This window comes from Rhodamnia argentea, chromosome 7 (genome assembly GCF_020921035.1).
Source record: "Rhodamnia argentea isolate NSW1041297 chromosome 7, ASM2092103v1, whole genome shotgun sequence".
Classification (NCBI taxonomy): Eukaryota; Viridiplantae; Streptophyta; class Magnoliopsida; order Myrtales; family Myrtaceae; genus Rhodamnia; species Rhodamnia argentea.
Genome location: NC_063156.1, coordinates 29,731,270 through 29,743,755, shown reverse-complemented (window position 1 = coordinate 29,743,755; position 12,486 = coordinate 29,731,270). Strand labels below are relative to the sequence as shown.

Below are 12,486 nucleotides of genomic sequence, written 5' to 3'. Positions count from 1 at the left end.
TAGAAGATATAAACTTTGGCACTATGTCATTGGTGAAATTCATGTGCCCATTAAGACTACAAATGACACTGCGGATAAATTTTGGCGAATGACTGGAGAATTGGAATGTGATGAGACTAGCTGACCAACATTTCGATAGAACTTGTGATCTTGCAACGGGCGTTTAGATTGAAGGTATGTAGAGAAAGAACCAACACCAGAAAAGTAAACCACCAAGACTGATTGGGGGCCCACAGAATATCAAAGATAAGTAGACACCTAAAAGATACTCTATGGTTAGTCTACAAGATGCTCAGTCTCATTATTGACGTCTAAAATTCATTCACAATGTTAACCAATCTCGACAGGCAGTCCCCGTCCGCTAATTCATTTTACACCTTTGAGGAGGAAAATCTTGGAAGGGGGATGGAGGGAATTAAGCTAACAAAACCATATCAGCAAGGTCAACTCTACCTCTGAAAAGCCAGTCTGGAGCTATATGGTACAAACTGATCTCTTCCAACTAATTCACAAGAACTGACTGGCCAGTCTCGTTTGCTGCAAAAACTACAATCTACCTAGAAACTACCATGCCTGTTGTAATTCTGATAAACTAAATCGAACTACAGAATCAGATCTCTATTCACTTCTCATTCATTGTCATCGGCATCAGCCTTATCCTCAGCTTCCTCATCATCATCGCCTTCATCCTCATCATCGGTCATATTATTTATGACCTCAGTAATAACATCCTTAATTTCTGCCTTTCTGTGCATCAGATCCACGCCAAAGTGGGTACCTGAAGTTTGCATGCACTTTTGTTAGTCACGATTGTAACAGAAGATTATGTAGCCTTCCCTGCATAAAAGAAACATACCAAGTTGCCGGAGAATGTCGGATAAGGTTGCCTGCATCATAGAATACATAAGTGAGGCTGGAAAGCATCAAAAAGAGAAGTATTTTAACAATGGAATAACAGATTTAGAAACTAAACGTACAGTATTGAAGTCGACTTTCTTGAGAATATCTACGACAACAGCATGCATCTCTTCTCTGCCGGGTTCAGCTTTTGGCTTTTTGCTACTTTTGCCTTTCCCTACTTCATGAACATAAACACCATTAATTACATTTCATTAACTAGTTCTCAACTCTTAAAAGGGGCGCAAAATGAAGTAAAGATAAAACACGCAGTAAAGAACAACTTGTGAACTACAAACCACAAATTTTTAGTACTGTCACAAAACAAGAAGAAATCAGATGAAATTCCCAACAGAAATGTTTTAGCAGACAATTACACTGAGCAGATTTAGACCTATTAACATACTTTGGATAACAATATATAATCAAGCAGAAGATCATGATATAATGTTACCAAGAACATTAAACCAACAGAAGAAATGACAGTGACAAGCGTTGCAAATGAAGATATTGATGTTCATACGACCACATAAGAAAGAACTTCTACCAGTTAATTTTTCATATTCTCCCCCAGCGACAGACCCAAGGTTTAAAAGGGGAATCCATACATAGTTTGTCTAAAAAGTGAAAAATTTGTAAGAATCGCTTTAATTAATGTCCAAAATATAAAAATCTTTAATTATTGACACATAGTTTAGGTAACTCTGTTATAGTTTCATCGATCATATGACCAGCATATTCATCTTCACATTTTTTCTGTCTTCATAAACTAGCAAAATTCTTAAAGTACCAGTAGTTGTAACTGGGATAACAATCGTATTTATTCATGTATATCACACATTTTTATCATCTATCTTATAAGACTTGAACCAGGTTACAGAAGGCAAGCATATTTACCTCGATCCTTGACTGACGCCTCTGTTGAGGGTTTGGTGGACTGTTTCTTGCTCAAGGTTTTCGCCTTTGAGGAAACACTTTGGTTGTTTTGATTGCTCTTTTCAACCTTTTGCTTCTTTGACATGGATCCTTCTGACTTAGGAAGTGATTTTTTACTACCAACCCCATCTACAGTACTCTTCTTTGAGGCTGAGGCGGACAATTTCTTGGCCGATTTTGCAGGAGTGACCATTTTGGCAGACTCAGAGGTATCTTTGGTTTTGGACACCGAGCTATCCTTTGATTTTTTCCTGGATGAACTTTTGGACACTGGCTCCTTCAGTGTATCGTCTTCCTCTGACTTGCTCTTCTCATCACCACTCTCCTCTTTAGACACCATATCATCATCACTATTTGCATCAGAACCGTCCTTGACTTGCTTATTGTCACCTTTATCATCACCGTCCTCTTCTGAAGAAACCTCCAATGACTTCTTCTCAGAGTCAGGAGCTTGTTTTTGTTTCTACAGCAAATGATACACAGTGAACAAAGATTTCAAGTGCTTTCCAAATATCAAAAGGAGACAAAAGGTAAGAGGGTGGTACTAGACAGAACAAAACGCTTAAAGCACCAACAACAATCAAATCGATCCCAAGCAGAAATAACCTTTATATTTTTAATGCTCTGTGATAGTAAAAGATCCTGCTGGCACATTATTTTCTTTTTGGCCAAATCTTGAAGTTACGTTCCCAGTGTTTTCTAGGTCTCTTTTTGAGAGGTAGAAACGAGACAAACAGGCAATTTGCAACACATACAGTGGAGTTACTGAACTGGAATAGAATCAAATGCTTTTTAACTCTGATGTACTTTGTCTCTCCCTAAACCAGGCTATTCATATCGATGTCCCTATCATTTCTTATATGGAAATAATAACACTGTCGAAAGATGAAAATTAGATCAGGAATCATAGGTGTTAGGTGAAATAAACAGATAGGATCTGGCCATATCAGTCCTTCCTGAGTGAAGGTAAACTGAGGATGGTTAAACAGAGAAGCAACATCAGTAAGCTGAGTATCATTTTAAGCAATCACACAATCAAATAAAATAAAAAGAAATGAAAAGTTGTGATATTAAGTTAATAAAAAATAATGCTACTGGGTAAAAACGACAGATCTAGAATGGTACTCATAAGAATACCAGCAAAAGAGAGGAAAAGAAACCTTTTCTGTCATTGTACTTGATGCTTCTCCAGGGACTAAAGTTTTGCTTGGTGCGATCCTCCTCTTACGCTTTTGGCCCTTCTCAATTAACATGAGCCGAATATAAATTCTCATCAAGAAGAATTAATACAAAAAATAGACACACAAAAGCAACACCGCATGATACCAGTACCTGTTCCTTGTCAGCAAGCAAAACATCAGTCGTAGAATGTGGTGATTCCAGAAATTCCAACAACTTTGCAGAAAGCTCCTCCTGGAAAATGCCCAATCCGGTATGGAAGGAAAAATGCATATCAAACAGGAAGCTGGAAACAAAATCGTTTGTATAATCACATACCTTCTTAACAGCTGCCTTATTTATTGGAATGTTGAGCACATCACAGAAGTCAATCAACTTATCTTTGACACATTTCTCAAGTTTTTCCTTCACTTTAGCTCTCTGTTTTTCCAGCTACAGGGAAGAAAAAAAGAATTGAAAGGGAAGCATCTACACTCCTTCCAATGTACATTCATAACATCTTCCCAAATAATATGAGAATGCATACTCAGAGAAAATCTCCAAAATAATCCATATCTCCTAGGGTCACTAAACAAGCCAACATGATTCAATATATATAGGTGCAAAAGACTACAATCCGGAAGGCTCTAACAAGGCATATACCTGATTCTCAGTCCACACATACCCAGAAAACTGGCCTATGTTTCTCTTCAAGCTGTGCACCTGCATATAATACGCCATGTGTGATGTCCAGTGACAAACAGAGTCAACGTCTAAAGGTGCTGTCAATATTCTTGAATACAATAATTATTATCAGAATCTAACCATGTAGCAGTATACTCAACACAGAAAAATTGTACAGAACTCAATTGAGATGACAAGAGGCATTCGTCTCATGAACCCTTTGGAAATACACTTATGACCTACATGTGCCCACCAAATTTCATGGAACACCTTTTGGACTCTCCTTTCAAGTTTTTCTTATCTTTTTAAATAACAATTGGGAGGTTTCTTAGGAGATTTGCCTTTTCAAATGAAGCTTTGGAGGGCTCTTGCAGTGAAGAGGGTTGCATTCACGGAAAGGATGAGAAATAATTATTCAAAAATTAAAGGAAAAAGGTGCAAACTTGACGACCCATGGTTAGGAAAGCTTGTGTCCGTTTGTTTGAAGCCAAGATTTCACCAAACTGAGAGAGTGGTTGGAAGACATACATCGTCCCTCCCACTATGTAAATGCTCATTTAATCCCCTCAAGCAGACATCAGCCCTCCCACATCATGAGACTCAGATTGTCCTCCTTCCCTCTCATGCATTCTGTTTTTTTTTTTTTTTCAAGAGATGGACCTTTTTCTCTTCTTATTTCTTTACTTGGCTTGATAGATCCAAGACAGACTTGAAGAAAACGCCAGGAATCTAGTGAAAAATTTCATAAATTGGCAACAAAAATGAAAGTAGAAGGCTTCATTACAAAATGAAAACAGCATTTTGATTAAAAAGGTGTGGAATCACCAAAAAGGCATTTTCACGTTTTCACTTAACAATTGAAAACAGGAGTACCGCATTGGTAAGTTTTCATTCCCAATTGAAAATGAAAACACAAATTTGGAGAATTCAAACCAAAGAGGCCTTACATATCCTAGAGAGATGTCAGCCTTCAGATTGTCTTGGAAGAATAACTTCAAGAACTTGCTGGACAATTTTGATTGCTGAATGCATGAGAAATAACAGGAGAATAGACGTGCAGTCGAAATCTGGAGCTAAAGGATAGTGCAGTACACAGATCAACGTCTCTAACTCAATAATACAGCTTTCCGCGAATTTGCTGAAAAAAGTAACTTCAGATACCCCAACCATACAATAGCCTTCTCAAACTCGCCATAGTTTTCTCTATAGTTGCTGAAAGAAAAGTCATCTTAGACACCCCTATCATACAAAAGCTGAAGATGCAATTTGATAAACCCAAGGTTTGGGAATAAGAACTGAGAAAGGATGGATATTCTTTATTTGGCCTTTAAATCTTTACAAAGTATGTAATTGACTAAATTGGACTGCAAGATGATGGCGCATGATATGAACCCACAGGAAGCAAAAGTTTGCAAGCAACATCCTAATGTGGTACACAATTCATTCGTAGTGAAACAGCCTATGATATGATATGGCTAGTTAATTATAATTCTCAGCTCTAATCAAAGGAGTATCCTCTGCCATGCCAGGGACAAAGACAGGTTTGTTAATTTACTAAGATACAAATGTTAACCAAATTTGTATAAACCTATTTCCATACTGATTATCTAAGCAGATGCTTTTGTCAATCAATGGAAGAACAAAACTATCTGTGCAAATTGGTACTCCATGATTCATGTGATTCCAGTAAACAACCACTAGACTAGGTGAGGGCAACTCTTTGAGCCTCTACGTTTAACTGCATACCCTTAAAAAAAAAAGTGGCACAAAAGAAATATAGCCAATATAATTAAATTAAAAGATCACCTTAGCTTTCTTTCCGAAAAGTATTGAGTGAAGTATTTGCAGGTTGTCATCAGGTTTTCTCTTCGATAACTTGAATGCAACTGAAATATTAAAAAATATCAGGAGAAAAAAGGCGAGGCTGCTGTGAACAGAAGGAAATAAAATTTAATCAGTGCTGTCCACGAGGCTGAAGAGCAGCCACTGAGACAAGATAACAAAAGCAAATGGACGCAAGGAAAATTCTAGAGTCCCATAAACACAAAGAAGAAAGTGTAAAGTCCATCTTGTTGTGATAGAAATAAACAAGAACAAATCGCCAAAACTATAAGTCCAAAATTAACAAGGACTGCATTTGCCACATTTATATATCTTCAGACCATGAACCTACTTTTGCTAGTTCATGTTCAGAGATAACTAGTGCGGCAGCAGGCAGCAGCAACATCTAGGAGATCACTCTCATGATCTAATAACAAGCTGCAGCATTACCCTATGAAAATATTATCCGTATCATCTACTTTCCAAACCAACATCACGTTTCTGTAGCTAAGATCCTAGTATGCCTTCAACGCACATCCAGCTAATTATACAATAAAGAAGCCTTTCTAGTGGTAAAAAGGCAAGAAATTGGTCATGACTAGATGGATTATAGTACGAGAGAACTGCTTGACTGTCATTTGGCACCTAGGAAGCTCTCTGTCAGTCGATGAAATAATTATCACTTGCTACTGAGCAGGAGCAGCTAGCCTTAAAAAATATTCTCTTTGGGTAATTTGCAAAACTTCAAAGGCTGGGTTTCTGGAAAAGAAGCTTAAAGAACTCTGAAGAGCAAAACGGTGCATCCTAGCCAAATGCTGACTCTAATAATTGTTTCTCTGATGATCGTAGTCTCAATTTCTATTTTGCTACTTCAAACCGTGGAAATGCTCCAAAAATTGTGATGGAGGGTTCATGATCATGAAGGTGATACTTCCCCAAATTACTAATATTGATGGACCATTAGCTGTGCACTTTCAACAAAAATCAAATATGCAAAAGTCCATTAACAGAAGCTCAGGCCAGGCAATAGATGATTCTCGCCATTACAACCCACAAGATGGTTGGATTTCGACGCCAAAGTGATGCAAATATTCAAACACGAATTGTTGGCAAATAGTATTTAGACTATAAAGCTTGATGGTGCCAAGGATGCAGATTCTCCAGGCATAGAGACTACATCTAGCATGCAGATTTTTAAGGCACGGACACCACGAAAAACCATCCCTGAGCCTTCACACAGCTTGAGACATCGAAATATTGAGGGCCACATTCGTCGCACAACAAATTCAAGACACTAACCGGAAATAGTTGAAGGCCATGGGCATATGCAGACACTAAGCACAACAAAAAACTCCCCACAACAAAAATGCTAGGCGAAGAGGCAGCAGACGCACTGTAAAACTTGAAGAAACAATTAAAGCTGGAAACATACCGTTCGGAATGTCCTTAAGCTGCGTACCACTACCCTGAAATACGAGCAAGCCGTTAATAAAATGAGAAAGATTGAAAAAAGGAAAAAAAAAAAAATTCCAAGCCTGAAGCTGCTCCAACAGTACCTTTCCGATGGACAAACCCTTGCTGGAGGGCGTCCTGACGAGGGCAGGAGCGGAATATCGCTCCACCGATCTCCTTTCTCTGGCGGGCCGCTCGATTCCGGGCGTCGCCGAATCTTTCTTCGACTTCTTCTTCGGCTCGGAGCTTCCTTTTGGACTCTCTTCGCTTTCTTTCACTTCCTGGGCATCATCCCCATCTTCGTCGGCCGTTTTCTCGTCGGAAGCCTCCGGGGCTTCCGGAGGAATCTCCTGGTCTTTCTGCTCCGCCTCTTCTTCGACCTTCGGTTCCTCGTCTAATTTCTCGGAGAGCTGGTCCTTGCCCTCGACAGGAGCCGCCCCTTCGGGTTCCGCGGTTTCGAGGGCTTCGGAGGCCATGGTGAGAAAATGGGGGGAAGGAAGGCGCAAAAAAACCCTAGCGAGAGGTTTAGGCGTGGGTGGAGAAGGAGAAGCAGGGCGGGGGCGGATCTGATCTGATCTGATCTGATGGGAGCGAGAGCGAGAGCGAGAGCGAGGGAGCGATCGGCAGAGAGAGCGACTGCTGATTTGCGCGCGCGAAATGAAAGAGAGAAGAGGATGGGGGTTGGGTTGGGGTGAGGGGTGGAGATCTGAGTGAAATTTTTTGGGTGGGGGAGGGCGGGCAGTATCCGCGAGTGGGCGGGGTTCAAAATGAAAGAGGCCGGAAGAAATTCGTGTTTGCCAGGGAGCGCTCTTTTTCTTTACACGCGCTTCGATGGCTCTCGTCTCGCATCCACTCTTCTTCCAAATTTTTAAAGGACCTTTCAGACAAATCCTACCTTAAATCGAGTTGATTGACAAATGTTGCTGGGAATATCAGTTGATGCGGATCGAGCGTAGAGAATGAGATTCCGTCTGAAATATAGATAACTTTGCGAATAATTGTAATGTATTTTTTTAAGTTCCCACGTGATTCGCTAATTTTTCTAGATTTTGACATGAATAAGGACATACAATCCAAGACGATATCATGTTACGATGTAAATTAACTTTTGAACTTCTATAGAACTCTTCGACCCAAAAAAAAAAAAAAAAAAAAACTTCCATAGAACTCTTTGTTATAAAAAAAATAAATAAAAATTACTGGTACATGGTGCCCGGTAAGCACATTATCTTGTGAATGTATTTAGGTGAGCAAAATTTCATGTTTAAACTACGCAAAAGCTAAGTTGTGATTTTACAAGCATATAAGCCAAATTTCACCAAGTCTACTACAGAATTAAGGGTACAAAGCAGCTAAATCTATATGTAAAAAAGTGCCACAACAGTCGCCACATCTATATGTCAATCGGCACATTTTACATATGCAAAATTGGCAAGCTTACGTATAGGTCGCTCCAAACGATATCCAAGTGCAACCTTTGAATTTGGAGCTAAATAAATTGGAGAAAACTCTGGTGTCTCAAGTTCAAGTTTTTAATGAAAGAAGTTTGCTTATGACAAAAAAAATATATATATGACATGCCGACCCCGATATTTGGTTCGACCGGGGCCGATCAGATGACAACTTCTTCTACGTGTTACATTTTTTCAAATTCATTTTTATTGATGCAATAATTGCCTCATACATTAGATCGACAAGTGTGTTGTTGTGTAGCAAATTTATAGCTTGCTTGTCCAGTGAGGTGCGTAATTTTGGAAAGTGATTGAAAGGAGGTAGATTAACATAATTTTGCTTTTGTTACGTGAGAAATGTAAATTGGGCTTTAATGAAGCCCGATTTATTAAGATTTCTTGTCCATATATGTAGTCAAAAAGCTAAAGTCAGAACCCCGTTTAATGTTTTATGAATGGCTCAAGCCAGACTTTCACCACCACCTTCGGAAATCCATCCATAATCCGGCTGTTAAACTCTCGCTAACTTAATAAGCTGTTTCATTGAGCTGCCCATCCTTCAATAGTAATAATTTAATGGAAAGATTTTGCTAAAAATGAATTAGAATTGGCCAATTCGAATCGGATCATTTTCGACAAAATTCAAACCGGACCCGACGTGCTCGTTTGACGGGCCTAGCGGGGAGGACAACACGGATTTGATAAGATTTGAGAAACCTAATTGCATCGATTGGACATTGAACAAAAATGCAAGGAAAGGTCACGTCATCGTCTCTGTAACATCAAAGTCAGCTCGGTGTCTCATGCTCTTGCTGTCGAAAGGACAGGGGATGACCATGCCCACGTGTCGAATCCAGTCCATGCAAATCTCTCCGTTTCCAAAACTTTGCTCGCTTCGTTACAAGAACGCAACGAGACTCCACTTTGGAAATCGAGAAGGAGAATGGACATCATCTCCGTGGCTACCTTCATCTTCCTCTTCTTCGCGGGACGAGCCGTGGATTTGATCCACACGTTCCTGAACAGCACTCTCCCTCCCGTCGCCATCGGCGCCCTCCTCTTCATCCTCCCACCCTACCTCTTCCTCAAGCTCCTCCTCTTCGCCTTCCGCTCCGCCTTCAGCGAGGACGTCGCCGGCAAAGTCGTCCTCATCACCGGAGCTTCCTCCGGCGTCGGCGAGGTTTGTCTCTTCTCTTGGCCCTCTCGTTTTCAAGTTTTTCCTTTGTTTGTCCCGTCGTTTCTTATGCCGTATCAACTCCCCTTATCTAGAACCATTTCTAAGTTGGGGCAAACTTAACAATTAATGATACGTACTCAACATAACAGTTAATGATTAGCTTACTGAATTGGTATAAGCGACGTGATCAAGTGATGTGATGGATTGTTATTGCATTTCGACTGTGGGATATTTGGTTAAATGTCCATTAATCTCGTGAATTAAGCACCTCGCATACTCGTATGCGAAGAGAGGGGCGTGCTTGGCACTGGTTGCGAGGAGGGAGAACCGCTTGAGAGATGTTGCCGACATGGCTTATCAATTGGGCTCTCCTGATGTGGTCGTCATCCAGGGAGATGTGTCCAGGGCAGAAGATTGCGAGAGGTTCATTGATCGAACGATTGACCATTTTGGCCGCCGTAAGCACGTCACTATTCGCGATATCTTTTCAGCGATATTGATATGTTCATCATTGGGTTAACACTAGTGCCCTATCTGATGTCATTTGGCCCGTGTCGGGACAGTGGATCACCTGGTGACTAATGCTGGGATAGCCCCCATGTGCATGTTTGAGGACTGCCCCGACGTCACTAAGCTCTGCCCTGCAATGGTATATAAGTTACATCTGATATAAGTCCATTGATTGATCTCCTTTGCTGATTGAATTACACCGAAGTGAAGACATTTTCAACCATTGATCCCGCAATAAATAGCTCAAATGTTTCTGCAAACAAAAAGCAGATAGGGAATTGGGTACTTTGCTACTTACATCTCATCTGATAAGCTTGCCTTTGATGTGCGACTTGTGAAGGACGTCAATTTCTGGGGTTCGGTGTATAGCAGTTACTTTGCTCTTCCCTACCTGAAGAGAAGCAGAGGAAAGATTGTAGCGATAGCTTCGGCAGCCGGGTGGCTTCCAGCCCCAAGAATGTCCGTCTACAACGTAAGTCACTGACTAATTAGGATGGCAAGATCACTTCATGTGCATTCCTCAGTCAGTCGAATTATAATTGTTAAGATATAGCCATTTCCTATCACTTATCACTTGTTTGCTTTGACGCTGGAATCATTGCCACTACCTGCTTGTTGGTTTGGTTTTCGAATTTCTTTGCTATGACAGCGAGAAAGGTAATGTCTCCTTACTGGCTGCTTAACACTGAACTGAACTAGCTCTATGAAATTTGGGAATTCATTAGGAAGGTTGCGATTTTCATTGTTCTAATCTAGTGGATCTCATCAGGCAAGCAAGGCGGCCGTAATAAGCTTCTATGAGACATTGAGGACAGAATTGGGATCAGAGATTACCATAACCATTGTGACTCCAGGCTTGATTGAATCAGAAATGACTCGAGGAAAGTTCCTTTCGAAAGAAGGTCGCATGGTTTTGGATCCTCAAATGAGAGATGTAAGGTTTTCTCGTGTACAATCATAGACTATATATCATCTAAGATATTCGCGCAGTTTCTATCAGTATCTCACCTAAACGGGACTAGCGTGGGATAAGCATTTTCCGTCTCGTGGAAACGATTCAATTTGATTAATCAAACTTCAATCACTCTGTCATTATTATGTGCATTGACTGCAGAAAATGGTCAGTTGTTGGTATTCATGTTGTTATTTTAGGTGCAAGTGGGGGTGATGCCGATAAGGTCGGTGGAAGCGGCGGCGGAGGAAATAGTGAAAGGGGCATGCCGTGGAGACAACTACTTGACGGAACCAGCATGGGTGAAGTCGACCTTCTACTGGAAGGTTTTTTGCCCCGAGGTAATTGAATGGTGCAACCGGTTGTTGTTGGTGGCCGGAACTCAGAGCTCAGAGAGGAATGCACTCAACCTCAGAATATTGGAGCTAACTGGGTTAAAGCGACTCGTGTATCCTCCGTCTGTCCAGTTCCCGGACCTCGCCGAAAGAAGTCGCTAGACCAGGTGATTGCCCGTGGCATCCAACATGTGGACAAGATTTAAGTGTTTAAAAGCATAGATAGTCAACTCGTGTGTGTGAGTTCAGTACCTAGGTTCCAGTTCATACAAGTCTTGGTCATGACTCGTAATAGCTTAGCTGCTCGTGGACAACAAATAAACGTGCTTTTGCTCCTGGAAGAGGAGGCCTACGTGTACATATGAAATCACAATCTTATGATACCTCGTGTTTGCCGTAAGTTCATGCATGGTTTTGGTGCACTGGTCTGCCATGGGATTTCTGTTATGCGTGGAATTCAGACAAGTTTCCTAGTCCTTCAAATTACATACAATCAATGTATTGAATAAATTTTTGGGTCAATACTACGAAAAATCTCAAATTGCTACGTTTGTGATAAACTTATTTCAAATTATTTTTTCTATCACAAAAAACCCTAAATTGATACACCCGTGATAAATTTACTCCAAACTATTTTTTTATCACTCAAAATCCCAAATCGGTTTTGATCATCAAAAACTCCAAACTGGTACTCCTGTGATAAATTTAATTTAAAATAAATTTTTTTATCATAAAAAAATTCAAATTGGTACACGTGTGATAAATTTACACTTTGTTCGTTTTCGTTAAATCGGATTAATACCACGAAAAATTCCAAACCGATACATCTATGACAAACAGAGAGTAAAAACTTAAACTGGTATACTCGTCAACAGCCACATGTCATCCAACTTAACAATTTGATAATAAAATTTAACAAAAAACTAAAGGTGAGTAAATTTGTCACATATGTACCGGTTTGGTAAGTTTGTCACGAATATGCCAGTTTGGAGTTTTTTATGATCAAAAAATAGTTTGAGTTAATGTGTCACTGTGTACCAATTTAGGGTTATTTGTTGTAAAAAAAATAGTTTAGTGCAAATTTACCATATGTGTATCAGTTTAGGATTTTTT

The 12,486-nt window shown here is 40.1% G+C and overlaps 2 protein-coding genes across 7 annotated transcripts; one reads left to right on the top strand and one right to left on the bottom strand.

Moving 5' to 3' along the window:
- Nucleotides 1–276: 276 nt before the first annotated feature.
- Nucleotides 277–7,701, bottom strand: LOC115749556 (DEK domain-containing chromatin-associated protein 1-like). Of its 6 annotated transcripts, none has more exons than XM_030686419.2 (12): nucleotides 7,053–7,701; nucleotides 6,929–6,962; nucleotides 5,482–5,561; nucleotides 4,623–4,697; nucleotides 3,655–3,714; nucleotides 3,331–3,444; nucleotides 3,166–3,246; nucleotides 2,994–3,071; nucleotides 1,795–2,296; nucleotides 978–1,078; nucleotides 857–887; nucleotides 277–778 (listed from the first exon to the last, which is right to left on the bottom strand). In XM_030686419.2, the coding sequence occupies exons 1-12, from the start codon at nucleotides 7,422–7,424 to the stop codon at nucleotides 630–632; spliced, it is 1,677 nt and encodes a 558-aa protein (XP_030542279.1). In that variant the 5' UTR covers nucleotides 7,425–7,701; the 3' UTR covers nucleotides 277–629. The 6 variants fall into 6 exon arrangements, with proteins under 6 accessions (XP_030542279.1, XP_030542281.1, XP_030542280.1 ...); XM_030686421.2 differs by having other exon boundaries at nucleotides 978–1,075; XM_030686420.2 differs by having other exon boundaries at nucleotides 3,331–3,441; nucleotides 7,053–7,700.
- A 1,641-nt stretch (nucleotides 7,702–9,342) lies between these two features.
- LOC115749487 (11-beta-hydroxysteroid dehydrogenase A-like) lies at nucleotides 9,343–11,717 on the top strand. The gene is made up of 6 exons (XM_030686313.2): nucleotides 9,343–9,579; nucleotides 9,842–10,034; nucleotides 10,140–10,225; nucleotides 10,427–10,558; nucleotides 10,856–11,020; nucleotides 11,239–11,717. Exons 1-6 carry the CDS (start codon nucleotides 9,343–9,345, stop codon nucleotides 11,533–11,535), a joined length of 1,110 nt encoding a protein of 369 aa, XP_030542173.2. The 3' UTR covers nucleotides 11,536–11,717.
- The last annotated feature ends 769 nt before the right edge of the window (nucleotides 11,718–12,486 follow it).